Genomic DNA, 16,677 nt, shown 5'->3' with positions numbered 1-16,677 from the left:
CAAGAGTTCTCATACTCTTCTTTCATCTTCCACTTATTAATGTCGTATGCAGCCACACCAGTTTTCAAAACTAAGAAATCAGTGCTACTACAGTGCTGTCAGCTATAGTACAGAACTTCACTGGGATTCATGCAGTTTTCCCACTAATGTCTGTGCCAGGACCCCGTATTACATTTAGTATTCTTGTCTCCTCCAATATTGGGTAATCTCTAAGTGTCTCATAACCTTGAAGATTTCTGGTTGGCTGAATGGTAGAATGTCTTTCTGTTTGGGTTTGTCTGGTGTGTTCCTGTGATTGCTTTGATGCTTTGTGTCTTTGCTTTACAAGAGTTCCCCAGCAGTGAGGGGATGACCTCAGTGCCTCACCTGAGTGGAAGTGTACTGTTGATGTGCCTTCTTGCTGTCATGTGGACCATGATAACTCGGCTAAGCTGCTGTCTGCCGAGTTTCTCCACCATTAAATCACCTTTTCCCTTTGTAATTAATAAACATATTGGTGGTAGAGTAATGGTCATAGCTATAAAAGGCAACATGATAAACATATTGCCACTTTGAGAGTATGCAAATTTCTCATTTCTCCTCTAGCTTTCAACTTCTAATTTTGGATCCATGGGTTCATCTTGCCTATGTAATAGCTAACACTGTGCTGTTTGCTTACTGGTGACTTTCTGGGTCCCACATCTTTTATATTTATTAATGGGAATTCTTATGGCTGGAAGAATTATCTCCCCACCCCCACATCATTCACTGTTTTATTAAACATTTTGGGGCATCAGATGTGTCCTCAGAAACCTCACGGATATTTTTTTTCTCTAGATTATAATCCAAAAAACTACTGATTATTTTGCTTGCTTAGATTATTCTAGCTTTGGCTGTCAGAGCTTTTGGCATCCCTTGCATTTTGCATTTTCTTCTTTACTTTCTGTCAACACAAGATTCTCCAGGATCACAGGATCGTCTTTCTGTCCCATCTGTAATGAACCACTTCTCTGAGAAGCCTTGGTTCCTTCTGTTTGCTGGTTAATGCTATTTAGGAACCAGGAGCTGGGGGCTAGATGTGCTTGCTGGGATTGGGATGCCAGTGCAAAATCTCACCATTCATTTTATTTTTTACTTTCCTAATTTGCAACTTCTTTCCCCAGACAATGAGACATCTTACTCTTATTGTTCACAGTCTATTCATTTACTTATTGTTCAGTCCTTGTACACACAAAAGGAAGTTTCAAATTGCTATTCCGTAGCCCCCGTGTAAGACAATTATAGTATGCTGTCTATGTACAGACATCTAGAATCAGTCTAACGAAGCAAAAGACCTCTACATTGAGAACTACAACACTCTGAAGAAACAGTTCTTTTCTTTTTCTGTAGCCTTATAGAATCCAGCAAAATAATGTTTACTGGTAACTGAGACAGGTTCTTTTCTTTCCCACTTCCTTCTGTGTGGTAATACTATTCCCTGGTAATAAGATTATGTTCATTTGGTATTGTTTATATTCCATGGGGTGTCCCCCCCAACCCCTGCAATGGATTCTAATAATTCTATTTGGTGATGAGTAAAATATTGTGGTTCTAAGAGACACACTTCTTGAGGTATAATCAGTACAAATATATATTGAGGTCGGCACATACACTCACTGTGTGTGCAAATAGATCCTTATTACTTTATTCTATTCTGTTTTCCCCTACTCCTTTTCCTTTCCGCTCACCCCCTGTTGCTGATCCATCTCCTCAGTTTCTTGTTTATCCTTCCTGTAATCTTTTGCATGTATCAGTCAATGCATGTATGTTTTCTTATGCCCCCTTCTTTTCCTATATAGAGGAAAATATACTATAAATACTCTTTTGTACTTGGTTTTCTTTTTTGTTAACAGTATGTCTTGGAAATCACTTTATTTCATTCATAGACCTCTTCTATTGTGAGCTTTTTGAACTATTAGTAATCAGAAGATAATTTCTAGCAGTGTAAGGATCAGCTTTTAAATTCTGCAAACTTAATGAGAGTGACGATGATGCCAGATAGCATTAAGCATCCTGTTTACTTAGCACCCGCTGTACGCCATGCTCTACACTGGGCATCTGATATGGGTTGTCAGAGTGCTTTCTAGAGGCCGGTGAGGTCAGCCTTGCTTCCATTTTGCTGGCGAAGGAACTGAGGCTCAGCGATATTTAGCACTGTGCTCAGACTCATCAGAAATCCAGACTTCCCAAAGACTGTGCTTGAGGAGTCCAAACCCATATCACGGTAGAAGGGCCAGACCGAAACACAGCCATGTGGGGTTTCTAAGTGTGGAAACCTCTGAGGCCTTTACACCCTGTTGATTGTGAAGTGGCTGATGCTAAAGTTAGCAGGTTACCCATGGCGGGAGCACAGAGGTAATACATTGCCTGCTTGTTCTGAAGCAATAGCCCTTGCTTCTGTAAGGACTGTGGCTCTGGCCTCTCAGCCAGGAGATGCTAGGAATGCTCGGTGGAGTTGCTTCCAGGACCGCAGATCCAGTCTTACACCTCCTAATCGTCAGCCAGAGCAGCGAGCACCATTAACGAGAAAGTGCATTACCCCACAGGGCTGTTTGCTTTAGCGGGACATTCATTCAAGCCTGAGTTACAACCGCTTGTACAGCAGGAGTGTAAGACAAATTTCTTCAGAGCAGGAGCCTGGCTTCTGTGGCAAAAAAATGAGCGCCCTTAGCAGAGAGGCAGTGCCGCTGAGTTGACTGAGATCATGGCTTCTGGACTCTGGGCTCAGGGCCTCACCCCGGCCCTATTCTCCAGCTGTGTGGACTTGGGCACTTCACTTCATCCACAGAGTGCGTCCATGAAATGGGGATAGGAGCCATTCCCATCTCCAAGGCCACCCCAGGTTCAGCAGTATCCTGGAAGGGGTCACAGAACTCAGTATACAGTCATGTTTTATGTATATGGCCATGATTTAATTACAGCTAAAGGACAGAATGCGGAATCAGCAAAGGCCTTGGTGAATGCGCTGAAGTCCGAGGGAGACCCGCTCAGCTTCCTGGAGTCCTCTCACAGTTGCGGCATACAGGATGCACTTAATTCCCCTAGCAGCAAGGAGTAACAATGTGAGAGAGGGGCTGTCTACTAAGGAAACTCACTGTCCCAGGTTTTTTATCCAAGTCTGCTCACTTTGGCCTCCTGTCTACCAAAACTCCAGCTTCCCAAAGGAGAGCCATTGTGTAGCACGGGGCATACTCTTTGCATCGACAGTTTAGGCACAGTAAGCTACTCTTACTAGTAGGGGCCATAGGAACCCTCCCTTTATCCAAGTCCCCTGACTACAGTGTGCAGGTGCCAACCTCACAAGCAGGCTTTTGTGAGGCCTGCAGCCTGGGGCTGCTGTGCCAGCCATTCTGTGCGCCCTCCATTGGGTGGCTGCTGGGTAGGTTTGAGGACACAATCTGGGCAGAGCACTGGGCACCAGCCTAGCACAGTGAGACACCCAAGGAACTTGATTGGTTCTTCGGCGCCCTAAGAAGCGGGCTCCATCTGTGACCCGTCTGCTCGCGCATTCCCATATCCGTCGCTTCCTCTCCACACTCTGATTGGGGGCCTGCCATGGTACAAAGCTGTGTCTGGCAGGATCAGCCAGTTTCTGCCCCAGGATGCTGCATGGGGCTGGGTCCCTGAGACGGGTGGTGGTACGAAGCCTTGTGGGGACAAAGATAACCATGTTCGGAGCGAGCGGATGGGCATCATGATCTGGGAGTGTAATGCCCTGATGTCTTGCTGTCTGTCTTTTTGTCACCCTGCAGCCAAAGCTAAATCGAAGTGTGGCCCGACGTTCTTCCCCTGTGCCAGCGGCATCCACTGCATCATCGGCCGCTTCCGATGTAACGGGTTTGAGGACTGTCCCGATGGCAGCGACGAGGAAAACTGCAGTAAGTGTCCAGGACTCCGACACCACTGTCCTTGTGTCTGTACCAGACACTCACCGCACTGCGCCTCCACACTCAGACACCGTGGGCCGTTACTGCACACGCCTGTTCTTGGCACGTCTCTGTTTAAATCTGGCAATGCCCAGCTACCATTTATGGGGGCTTTGTATGAAGGGCCTGGCCCAGCGGTTCCAGCATCAGCTGTGTGTCAGCAGTGCATTGACGTCCAAGGGAGACCCAGCTCAGCTTCCGGGTGACACGGGTGTGTTATCTCTGGTGAGCAGAACTCTGACTTGTTCATGTGCTTGTTTGGTTTCCCTCATTCTTGGCACTCTTTCCAAGTACTTGTTTATTGATGATGTCTGTACTATAAGAGCATATTCTTAAAAGGTTCCTAGTGCTATCAATAAAGTTCTTGACTGTGGCCACCCTGATTCTTTTTACCCACTGTGTAACACTTCTTTGTGTTAGTACACACACACACACACACACACACACACACACACACGCATCACAGCCCTGGGTGCCTGCAGTGTCTCTTCCCCACCTGTCACACTGTTCCATCTCTCTCAACAGCTTCCTTCAGGTCCACTGCTGCTGGTCCCTCTGGACACTGTTTCTTCTTTCCTTTCCCCCTAAATACTAGACACAGCTTGAGTTTTGTAACTACTGTTGTGTGTTCTGAGCAAATACATTTATTTTCTTTTTTACATCTATACTGATATTTTAATTTTTATTTTGTTTAGCTTTTTACATTTTTAATAGTGCGTTTGTAGTGCGTAACGATCACATTCGTCATGGGGAGTTGATATGTGTACCTAACAACATGCATCTTAATTCCTATGTTCCCTTCTCCTTTCCTCGATTCCCCTTCCCTCTGTCTCTTGGTCTCTTATCTTCTATGCTTCCATTTAAGACTATTTCTGAGCCAGTTTTAGGTTCATAGCAAAGTCAGGAAGCTCAGAGATTTCCCACACGCCCCCTCCCTGGCCGTGCACAGCCTGCTCACACTGACGTCACACACCAGAGTAGACAGAGTGGGTCTTTCCTGACCCACCGTGGTGACGCAGTTGCTGTTAGGGTTCACCCTTGGTGTCGTGCGTCCTGTGGGTCGGACGGATGTGTAGTGAGATGATCCTCTGCTGTATTGGACAGGACGGCTTCACTGCCCTGGAATCCTGTCCCCTGCTTGCTCACCCCTCTCTCCGCTATTCTTACAAAATGTACCTCTTTAAATTACTGTAAAAAAAAACTTGCAAAATACATAAAGAAGAAATAAAACAGCCCATAACCACACAGATTAGAATGAAATGCTAACACTCAGGCAGTTTGCTGCCAGTACTTCTGTCTTTGTCGGTCTCTCTCCTCCCTCTCTTTCTCTTATTTTTATGTGCTTAATTGTGATGCCTTTCTTATTGTGACCATTTTCTTCTTTTAATAATCTTTTTCCAATGTATACGTCTTAATGACTTACTGTTTTCATAGATTCATGTTTCTCTTACCTGTTGGTTCTATTTAAAGTTCCTGCGGAGGAGAGTAGACTCTTCTGTGTAATCCTGCTGCCCTGGGGAGCAGTCATTGGTGTATCCCCTGCTGTGGGGACGCCGGAACTTTACCTCTCTCCCTTATGCCTTCTATCACCTCATTTCATCTTCTGGATTGCAAATGAGAAATCCACCTGACTCTTTAGACCTTCTTGTGGTTAACAGAAAGACTGAAGCCCACCTTAGCAGGACAGACCAGCAGGATAGAGGCCTAGGTGAGGACAATACTTGAAGCCAGGGCTGAGCCTGGATGTGTGTTTCCTCTGAGAAGCTGGAGTCGGGCATCTGCCTCATCTCCCTGCATGGCGGTGTCCTGTGTCTCAATGGGGTGCCGAGAGCTCATTTCCCAGGCTGGTTGAGAGAATCAGATGAAGTAACATCAAAAGTCTTATGGCTTGTGCTTGCTTCGGCAGCACATACACTAAAGTCTTGTGTCTGGCCTGTAGTAACTGATGTAAAATCAGCTTCCTGTTGTCATGGGGTCATATAGTCTTAGGGAGAAGTTTCAGACGTACACCCAGTACGAGAGAGTAATCCACTGACAGTGAAAAGCAGTCTGACACAGTACTGTGTACACTTGAAATGATTGTGTCATCATTCATACTCCTCACCATAACCGAGGTCCCTGTGCAGTTTACATGTTTGAATGTTAGTCTTTAGTTTGTCTAAATGAGTGAATTTATTCCAGATTATGTCAGTGGAAATTAAACCAGCATTGTTCTCTCTGTTTCTTCTATTGCTTGCAATCTGTGATTCTAACTCGCGATTGTGAGGACTGGTAAATGAAAGAAAAGAATCAAATATTTATCCTCCCCCTTCTTACATGCATTATACTTCAAAGTAATCACATAGCTGGTTTAAGAAAGTACCTTTTCCTTACAGGATAACAGCCAATAGAAGTGTGAGAGAATTAGAGTACAGGTCTCCATTTCATAACCCTTAATGGAGAATGGATCTAGGTAAGGATCGTCAATAGCTGCTGAAACCTGCAGTTGAAAAACTGATGTGGAGCCTTCTAATGATGGATCAGGCTGAAATCACCACTTGATCTTTCCACAGACTTCTTTGAATCAGTGTGGCGCCATTCAAGGGGAGATGGCTGGAACCTTACTCCGTGGGTCTCTTTATGTTACATAGTCTGTCTACATTCGTTAGATGTCACGCAACAGTGCTTTTAAATTTTCCAGTAGATTTTAAAGAACTCCCTAGAATGCCATATTTACCCGGACTGTAACCATTTCAGTTTACTTTTCCCTCATTCCTGATGTTCCCAGTCTCCTCCTGGTATCATCTCCCTCTTACTGAAGAACTTCCTTTCACACTTCTTTTAAAAGCAGGTCTGCTGGCAACAAATTCTCTCAGTTTTCATTCATCTGAGAATGTCTTTAACTCACTTCATTCCCGTAGGACTTTTTTATGGTGTATGGAATTCTGGGTTGACAATTCTTTTCTCTAAGCACTTTAAATGTACCACTTCCTTCTGGCTTCTGTGGTTTCTGAAGAGAAACCTACCATCATTTCAATTGCTTCCGCGTAGATTACGCATCATTTTTCTGTAGCTGCTTTGAAGGTGGTTGTTTTTTGCCTTCAGTTTTCAGCATTTAGATCATGGTGTTGTATATCTGGGTGTGGATTTCTTTGCAGTTAGCTCATTTAGGGTTGTCAACTATTAGAATCAGTAGGGTTTATATTTTGCCATACTTAAGGCGTGTTTCTTTAAATATTTCAAGTACTATTTTCTTTTGCTTTTTTATGGCATTCTAATGACAGCAGCATCAGATCTTCTTGTTGTCTGACCAGTCTCCAAGGCTGCATTCAGTTTTTATCAGTCACGTTGCTTCTTATTGTTCAGATTGCATATTCTTATTAATCCATCAAATTTCCTGATTCTTTCCTTTGTCATCCCCTATTGACATTTGAGCTTCTCTGTGTTTTGCTTTGTTTTAGTTGCAGTTACTGTATTTTTCAGTTATGTAATTTTCTTTTGGCTATTCTGTTTCTTTGCCGAGATTTTGCATTTTTCCATTTGCCTCAGAACTTTGCTGTTTGTGATTGCTTGTTAGAGTATTCATCTAGTAGCTGCTTTAAACTCTTGTCATGTAATTCTTTTTTAACTTTTATTTTTATTAGCACATTTGCGGTACATAATGATAACATTCATCATGGGGAGTTGGTATATACACATCACACATCTCGATCCTCTTTTTTTATTCTAGGTGTCTTTTGGTGGAACTTTTTGGGTCTTCTACATAGGGGATCATGCCATCTGGGAATGATGATAATTCGTCACGCAATTGTAATATCTGTGTAATCTTGGTGTTAGTATTTGTGGATTGTCTTTCCCCATGTGATTCGGAATTTCTCTGATTCCTTATATGGCAAGTAATTTTAGATTCTACTCTGGATATTTTGATTATTAGGTATGACCGTATGGGTCTTAACTCCTATGGAGAATGGTTATATTTTTGTTTGCGTAGGCACATGACCCAATTGCATCAGACCACATTTCCGCCGGCCCTTGAATGGGCTGTGGTTATGTTAGTTTTCAAACTATTTTTGCAGTGCTCTTTATCTCTTCCTGCACGTGTGCCCCCTAGCGGTCTGTCCTTGAATTCCTTCTCAACATCTTTGATGCACTGATTAGGACCAAGTCCATGCAAGCCCACCTTGGTGATCAGCCTCTGAATTCCAAAGCTTTATGGAGTGGCTTTCTGAGCTCCTATCTCTTGTGTATCTGTCTAGTTTATTCCAGATTCTTGAGCCTGAGAGGTGAAAACTTTTGGCACATACAACCATTTTGGTGATAGTTTGAATTTTGCTTTTTCCAGTTGGCCTGCCCCCATTTATTTCTCAGTCTGAAAATAGCTTCAGCGTGCATCACAGCCAAGTTTGTAAAGCAGCATGCAGTAGGAGAGTCAGGCTGAGGTGTGGACCTGCCTCTAACCTGTAGTAGAAACCTCCTATAAGCCAGTTTTAGCAGCAGAAGAAGAGAGACAACCAGACATTGTCTTCTGATATAACTGAAATATATTGCCACTGTGCAGTGAGTAGTTCTGCCCAAAACATCCCAGCTGGGTCAGAGTGAGCCTCTCAATCTTGCCATTAGTTTACAGGAAATTCAGGGGTGGAGGAGCATGTTAATGACTCTCTGGGGAGGCAGATTGTCAGATCCTGAAGGTGGGAGATTCTTTTGGGCCCAGTTTCATGCATCAGTACCGTCTAAGAGAAGACACAGAGGAGGGGAACCTGTACACTAGAAGAGATTAACCGGTTCTCTCTCTGGTTAACCAGCTGTATTGATTCCTGACTCTAAGTAAAAATTGGTAAATTTAGAATTGGGGTTGGATATTTGCTACTAAAATATTACTTTTCATTTTTAAAAGATTGAGAATGGTATTATGTTTTTTAAAAACCCACATCTTTTAGGAATATATATATATTGAAGTATATAAAGATTAGATGACATGATATCTGGGGCGTGCTTGAGTCAGTCCCATCAGGGGAAGAGCTGAGAAAATTGTCAGTGAGTTGATAGTTATTATAGTCAGGTGATTGATATTTGAGATTCATTGAACCAGTCTATTTTTATTTATGTTTGAAATATGCCACAATAAAATGGTAACAAGAAATAAATATAAGATAAAAGGATGGTTTTGCCACACGATTTCTTAACTTTAACAGATAACTAAGAGATCACAGTTTTGAAGCTTTGGACTACATCCCGGTATTTTTCCAATTTTTGTGTTCATTTTGCATTCAAGATATTATTGTTTAGATGTAAAATGTTACCTAAATGTCTTATGTGTTTAGAGGTAGAGCTTTTGGACTGTGATTGGATCATGGGAGCTCTATACTCAGTAGTGGATTAATCCATTAAGGAGTTCATAGCTGAATGTACTGTTAAGAGGTAGTGTCTGGTTGGAAGCCAGAAAGAATGCATTCTTATCCCGGCTCTTCCCTTCTCTCTTTCTCTGCTTGCTAGCTGCCATGCTAGCAAGGGTTTTCCTTCACCAAACCCTTCACCATGGTATTTCTGCATTGAAACCAACCAATCATCAACGGAACCCACTGAAATCACCCCTCCTTCTGTGTGTTGTGGGTGTTGGAAACTTTGTCCCAGTGATGGGAAGGTGACTAATTCAGACCTACAGCATTATTTATTTCCCAGCTTTTGCATTCATTTTGCACTTGGGGCAAGGATAAACAGGAACTAGTATTTCCTCTAGGAGCATCAAAATGCTGAAATTTTTCTTTTACTTTTCTTCCCTTCTGTTTTTGGCAGCATCTCCCTCTTCCTTCTCCTTGTGTTCAGATATTCTTGGCTAGAGGGGAAGCTCTGGGGGTATTGGCAACACAGCTGTCACTTGATCTTCATTGTGTGAGGACGGAGATTCCAGCCCCAAGCTGAGATGCCTGAGTGTGCAGGTGACCCACTGAAATTTAATTCAGGCCACAGATCTTCTGCTCCTCTTTTCTGTGGAATTGTGTCCAGAAAGCCACCATGTCCTGGACTGTATCTCTTTCCCTGATGATGAATTCTTGCCTGTCTCCTAGGCATGGCAGAATGGTTTAACCAGTCTGTCCCTGTTGTTTTGTTCACGGAGCAGCATGGTCTGGTGTATGTCTACAGCTCTGTGCATGTCTACATCAGAGCAGCAGTTCCTCAACCCCTCGAACAGTCCATGAGTTGTTGCCTGGAGGATCTGGGCGAGCTGGGAGTCACAGCAGGAGAGTTCTCCAAGTGCTCTGAAGCCACATCATTGAAGTCTCTCTGAAGACTTCTGGTGGCTTCCTTGGGACAGATTTTGGTTTTCCAGGGCTGGGCTGGATTATCCTGCTGTGTGTTCCCACCCCATCTTGGGCTTTTCTCAAATAAATGACACTTCCTCAGGGGTCCTGCCCTGACCAATCTATGAAAAACAATTCATCTGTGCTCTCTCAGTGCCTGCTTCTCTCTTCCCAGTGCTTAGCCGCATTTTCTGTTGATTTCCTGTCTTCCATCCTATAGTGAGATGGTTTTGTGCAGCTCATGCTATATTCCCCATGCCAGGGATGCCATATGGTAGGAGGTGAAATTGGAGGCCAGGTGGACTTCACAGCCTCACTCTGATTTTAACTGTTTGGAATTGTCACCAGGGCACATGACAAGGAGTCAAGACCTTGGGGTTCTCCTTTATACCAAGTGGGGAGAAGCTGGCACTGGGCAAGGGCAGGGTGAGGAGGGCAAGAAGGTCAGGTGAGGCTGGTACCTGGGGAGCTGGGACAGCCGGCACCATTAACAGAAGTGAGACTGTAGGTACGGAGGGCAGGATATGAGTGTCAGACACGCAGAGTTCGAGGTGAGCGGGTTCAGGCTGAGGCTTCATGAGGTGTTCAGGAGATGATGCTTACTGCCTGAAGGGGCCTGGGTAGCCATCCCCAGGAAAGCAGCAGTTTAAGCAGCAGAGCAGACTCCTTTCCTGGAAAAGGGAGGTTGAGTGCCAAAGAGGACAGCCGTGCTCAGGGAACTGGTGCCGCAAGAGGAAGCAGCCTATGACAACTTAGGAATCTGAGTTCTGCCAACAGCCCTGAGTGACTCTGGAGTAGTTTTGCAAATAAAAGTCCTCGGAGTCTTTAGAGGCAGGGAAAAGGCAGGCAGGATGAGACAGCCTATGCCTCTGGCCCTTGTGCCCAGAGTGTTGGCCCTTTCCAGGTCCTGTCTTGATGGGCCGAGGGCTGCCGAGGGCCATTGACGAGCAAAGGGAGTGACCAACCTGCAGCACACTCCAATCAGCGGAGGAAGCAGGGCCTGCAGCTTGCGGGCCCTTTGCAGGAAGAGGATGCTCAGGGTCTCTGTTCCCTTTTTGTCTTTGTTTTGCCTTTTCTCCCATTGCCCCTGCTTTGGGACTGGGGATCATACCAAGGGCCTTTGCACTGAGTGTAAACCCAACACTTTCCAAACTGTCTTATTTTGAGATAGGGTCTTTCTTACAAGTTGCTAAGTTGCCCAGGCTGGGCTCACACATGCAGTCCTGCCTCACCTGAGTGTTGCCACACCCGGCTGGGTCTCTGGTTTCCTGGGGCTGGGCATTCTCCATCCTGGAAAAGGGGTCTCAGTGAAGCTCCCCCCAACCCTGACCAGTGCACCCCGTTGCACAGTTTTTAGGGAAGTTTGGACCAGGGAGGTGAAATCCCTGGGAGGCCGTGAATTAGGAAGCGAGTGGTGGCCCCTGGAGGACAAGGAGCAGGTGGTTATTATGGAGGCTGGTGTTTTGTCAGGAGCCCTTTCACGGTTGGAGAAGGGTCGATTTCACAGGCTTGTGCTGAATGAAAGAGGACTTTTCCTTAGTCCTCCTGAGGTCTCATTTCATCTCCTCCAGCCGGTTGGTTGCATTTTGGTGACCACAGCAGTCCCTTGGTCCACTCCATTGGATGTGGTGGAGGTAGACGCCGCCAGTGTAATGAACCACCGAGTGGTTCCCTTCCCTCCCACCTCCCTCCGGCAGAGAATGTCTCGCTCCTGCATACTGTGGGTTGTGGAAATAATCATTAGAGCTCTGTAAGAATACCCACGGAGCTTTTGAGCCTACCATTGAGTTTTTAAAGTCAACTCCAGAGACGATTTTTTCCACCTCCAGTGAAACAAATACTGAAAGATACAATGTTCCTCTCCGTAGTTAACTGAGACACATTTTCCAGTGACTCTTAACCCTTTGCAAGGACAAAGAAAAACGGAAACAGTTGAAACTAACAATCGCTAAAAGGTCCCAAACCTAGCCCCAGAAGTTCGCAGGGCCTCCTGCCCAGTGTGTGAACTGCTGGGGAGGAGTTGCTATTTTCTAGTCCTGGGCCAGTCCCCAGGGCTGCAGAGGTTCCCAAGCCTGAGTGCTGCCTAAGCTTCCAGCACTGGGCCTTGGCGGCCCTGGTCCACCAGCTCTGCCATCAGGCTATGGAGGCCCTCGGAGATGCATAAGGAACCGTGGGCTGCCTGGGGTCCTTGGGAAATCTGCTCGGTAACCAAGCATGGACACCTCTCAAGCCGACATTCTGCTTCTTGCCTTCATCAGCACGGGCCTTTTCTGGTAGCACCTCAGGGTCATGTTTTAGGAACATTAATTTTTTAGACTTTGCTGTGATACAGAGTTGTCTTTGGCTCCTTCGGAATTTTCGGGGCTCTTTTAAAACTTTTAGGCTTAGGACCAGGGATTTAGCTCAGTGATTCCGCTGCCTGCCTGGCAAGCACAAGTTTCGATCCCCAGTACCCCCCCCAAAAAAAAAAACTATCTAAGGCTTTTGGAATTCTTGTAGTGCGAGGAAACGGCAGCATCATGCTAAGTTGCTAAATTGCCCAGCCTGGACTCAAACTTGGGATCCTCCTGCCTCATATTTTATATGTGGCCCAGGGCCAGGCATTTCGAACCCAGGGGGCCACGGGTGAGAACACTACTAATGTATTCCACTGCAACAACATAACACATGGGTCTGTGCTCTAATTGGTGAATGTACATTTTCTGTTTTATACATAGTGGCTTCTTGTAAACATTTTTGTTTCTTCAGGGATCTCTCTAGAGTCTGCAGTAGCTGGAAGTGAAGTTACCCAGCTGTGGGCTATTGCCCCTCAAACTAGCTATTACTTCATTTGTCTCCAAGGTGGACCCAGCAATCTGCACTCCCCCTTGGTCCATGAGATCTGCCTGTGCATCCTTGCCAACAGCCTTCATTTAAGATCTTATTAAATGTGGTCAATCTGATGCACAGGAAGTGCCCTTCATTACCAGTGATGGTTCATTTTCCTTCACGATTTTATTGACCATTTGCCTTTGCTGTCATGTGAATTGTATGACTGCATCCTTTGTCCATTTTTCTTTTGAGTTGTCTTTGCTTTGCAGTTATAAGAATTCTTCACATATACTGGCTATGACACCTTTTGGTTATAGGCATTAAAACCAGTCCATGACTTGGTCTTCAAACATATATTTTAAAATATACACAGATACAGTTTGTATGGATCCATATGTAAACTTGTGCGCAAATGACTTTTTTCCTTGGGAAACTGAGTTTGCTGGTCCAAAGCTAGGAGAAGTCAGCAGGGATAATTCAGCTCAGCCTTTCCACTAGCATGTTTACATAAGCTTTCCACCACACATCTTGGAGCAATTAGCATGTCTTTCCAGGGCTGTCCTTTTGAGTGAGCTGATTGTAACTGATTCTTTGACTCTGTAGATGTGACCCACAAGGTCCCAGGGAAGCTGAAGGCCACTGTGGTAAGATGCTAATGGGAAGAAGGGTTTACAGGGCTGCCCTGGGCAAAAAACAAATGTGATGTGTGGTTTTGGGTTTCCCCATTTTGGTTTTGGCTGAATTCAGACTTGGGTTTCAACTTGATCAAGTCGAGCCATTCTTTGGCCCACAGTGATTTACATAATTAAATCTTCCATTTTCAGGCCAGACTACTGTTGTTTGACTTTACAGTGGTCCATTTATCCACTAAACTGAGAGGTCTGGCTTCCTTCATCACTCTACTGTCTCTGACTTTTCAAATCAGACTTTCTAGGTTGAACAGTTTCTAAAATTCCTCATTCTCTTAAAGAGGAAATCGTTCTCTCCGAGCTTCTAATCTTACTCTTCTCCTAGTCACCAGAATCTCTAGCCTCTCTACACTCAGTAGATACAAGGGATGATCAAAAAATATAATGAGAATGGTGTATGCTTAAATGAAAACATTTATTGCAATAAAATTAATCTCCCTCAAACATTCCCCTTTGCTTCAAATATACTTATTCCATCGTTCTTGCCACTTTTTGAAGCAGTTCTGGAAATCTTCTTTCATGTCTCTGCAAGGTGTGATAAAAAAAATACAGTGAATGCAGCTGCCAAGTGCCATCCAGTAAAAAAAGCAGGCTCATAAAAACGATATGGTGTGTCCTCATCCACCTTATTCACCAAATCTGGTATTATGTAACTTCTGGCTTTTCTGAGAGCAAAAAGACCATTAAAGGTAAATGTTTTGAATCAGTGCAGCACATAGAGTCAGCTGCAACAGTGCAAGTAAAGAGCCTCGTGAAAGAGACTTTCCAGAGCTTCTTCAGAGGGCGGCAAGAACAGTGGGATGAGTATATTCAGAGTAAGGGGAATATTTTGAGTAGGATCAATGGCAATGTGTCTTTTAATCTGATACTTTAAAAAAATGTAAACATTAAATGTATTTTTCGTCACACCTCTAGTATGGTCCCATGAGGTTTACCGGGTCCTTGTAGCTGGGAGTTCTCTATGTGTCTCAGTAATAGCTCAGTGAAACCTATAAGTAGGCAGATTATAGCCTTCACCTTGCTTTTGTGAGGGCCACTGAGAGATGCTGGAGCTGACCTGCCCCTGACCCCTGAGAGTTGAGCCTGACATCCACTCCGTGTTGGTCTCACCACACTGTACATATCTTATCTGATGCTGAAGTTAAGTAGCAGGATCGGTGTTCTGGGCCTGCTACTGGCAAAGTCCTACAGGACCAGTGCTTAGCGTAGAAGGGCACAGTTTGATGCTCTGCACTTGTTCAAGGCTCAGAGTGGTGAAATAATTTGGTCCAGATTGCACAGTGAATAAGCAGGAGAGCTGGAATTGATTGAAAATGAGCATTGTTTGAATTGTACTGCGAGGAATGGGGAAGGGAGGTAAACTGTGCTGTGGAAATGCCGTTTTTCTGCAGATTTGTCTCTGTGTTAGGTAGTTTTGTGTTGATCTGACACTGGCCAGCTTCCACCCTTGTCCTTGAGGGCAGGACTTAGATCTATTACTTCTTTTAAAGTCCCTGAAAGACCAAAGAACAAGGGATTTCATGGTGCCTCATGGAGGAATTGCTCAGGAAATGATCAGTGACTACTGGGTTCATGGGATCTTTTTGGTTGCAAAGAACAAATTGAGACCACTGAGTTTACATCGGTAAGTCATAAAGGATAAATAAGGAAGCTGGGTGCAGTGGCACACGTCTGTAATCCTAGCTATACTCAGGAGTCAGAGGCAGGAGGTTCACAAGTTCAAGGCCAGCCTAGGTAACTTAGCAATTTAGCGAGACCCAGTCTCAGAAAATAAAAAGTGTCAGGGGTGCTGCTCAGTGGCACAGTGCTTGCCTGACATGTACAAAGCCCTAGGCTTAATCTTTGGTACTGTCAAAAAACATTTTTAAAGAATAATTGAAGAACTAGCAAGCTGGTCTATAGTGAGAGATAGCTCTAGGGCCTGAGCATCTGATCCCTTCCTTGGTGGCAGACGTTCATACACTGCTACTCATTTACCTCAGGTCTTGCCTTGTGTCCTCCGTGTCATCAACCCTTCCAGTCTTGGTTCTCCAGGATAGAGTCAGTATGATTCAGATTCTGCCCCAGACGTGGTAGAGGCTGCAGACCAGTCCACCGGGTGACCATGTGAGGTGAGGCAGTCACCTCTGGCTGTGCTGATGGGATTGCAGGGCACCGCCATGGCCAACTGGGGGAAGAGGCACTAGACGGGAGGCAGTCAGTCTTGTCCTGTCCAGGTCATTGGCTGGCTCGTCTCCCAGGATGGACTCAGACTGTGCATTTTAGAGGCTGAACCTGTTGCTTCTTGAGCAGGACGTACCTGCTGGAGGAGGTTCTGGCTACCTGGGAGACTCAACTGGCTTCTCCAGTGACCTGCTCTGTTTCACCTTCACAGCAGGAAACCCCCTGCTCTGCTCCACCGCTCGCTACCACTGCAGGAACGGCCTCTGCATCGATAAGAGCTTCCTGTGCGATGGGCAGAATAACTGCCAGGACAACAGCGATGAAGAGGGCTGCGAAAGTTCTCAAGGTAGGAGCCAGTCAAGCTCGGAAACATAATCGCAACCCAACAGGGCAGACGCAGGAAGGAAAAGACAGCACCGACACCCTCCGAGAGACAAGGCAGCTGTGGTCTTTGTGTGTTTGACCTTGCAGCCCTTGTTGCATGGTCTTAAAGCTCCTGTGTCTTTGGTGTTCCTCATACAGTAAATGCCGTATGTAAGTTTCCTTTGCAGAACGGCAGTGGGCCCCAGCTGTGTCTCACACTGTCTTGTTGCTCTCCTGTGGTTTTTTGAGTCATGACATTGTTGGGGGCCATCCAAGTCGTTGTTTCTTTGTATTAAATTACTTCTTTGGGATAAATTCTGCCCAGTGGGATGCCTGCACCAGGTCCTGGCTACATTTCACCATACAGCTGTTTGAAAAAAAAATTTTTGTTTTTAAGTTTGTATTTCGGCTGGCAATCTGTGCCGG

General features: G+C 45.1%; 1 protein-coding gene across 2 annotated transcripts in view; it reads left to right on the top strand.

Moving 5' to 3' along the window:
• Nucleotides 1–16,677, top strand: part of Ldlrad3 (low density lipoprotein receptor class A domain containing 3) — a 232,480-nt gene that overhangs the window by 91,889 nt on the left and 123,914 nt on the right. For both annotated transcript variants that reach the window (XM_010612564.3, XM_033756441.1), the window contains exons 3-4: nucleotides 3,771–3,896; nucleotides 16,100–16,234. In XM_010612564.3, the coding sequence (XP_010610866.1) occupies nucleotides 3,771–3,896; nucleotides 16,100–16,234 (261 nt within the window). The remainder of the gene's footprint in view (nucleotides 1–3,770; nucleotides 3,897–16,099; nucleotides 16,235–16,677) is intronic.

Source organism: Fukomys damarensis, unplaced genomic scaffold, assembly GCF_012274545.1.
Source record: "Fukomys damarensis isolate Sample0158 unplaced genomic scaffold, DMR_v1.0_HiC HiC_scaffold_27, whole genome shotgun sequence".
Taxonomy (NCBI): domain Eukaryota; kingdom Metazoa; phylum Chordata; class Mammalia; order Rodentia; family Bathyergidae; genus Fukomys; species Fukomys damarensis.
Note: the sequence above shows the minus strand (reverse complement) of the source record. Positions and strands in the feature narration are given on the sequence as shown.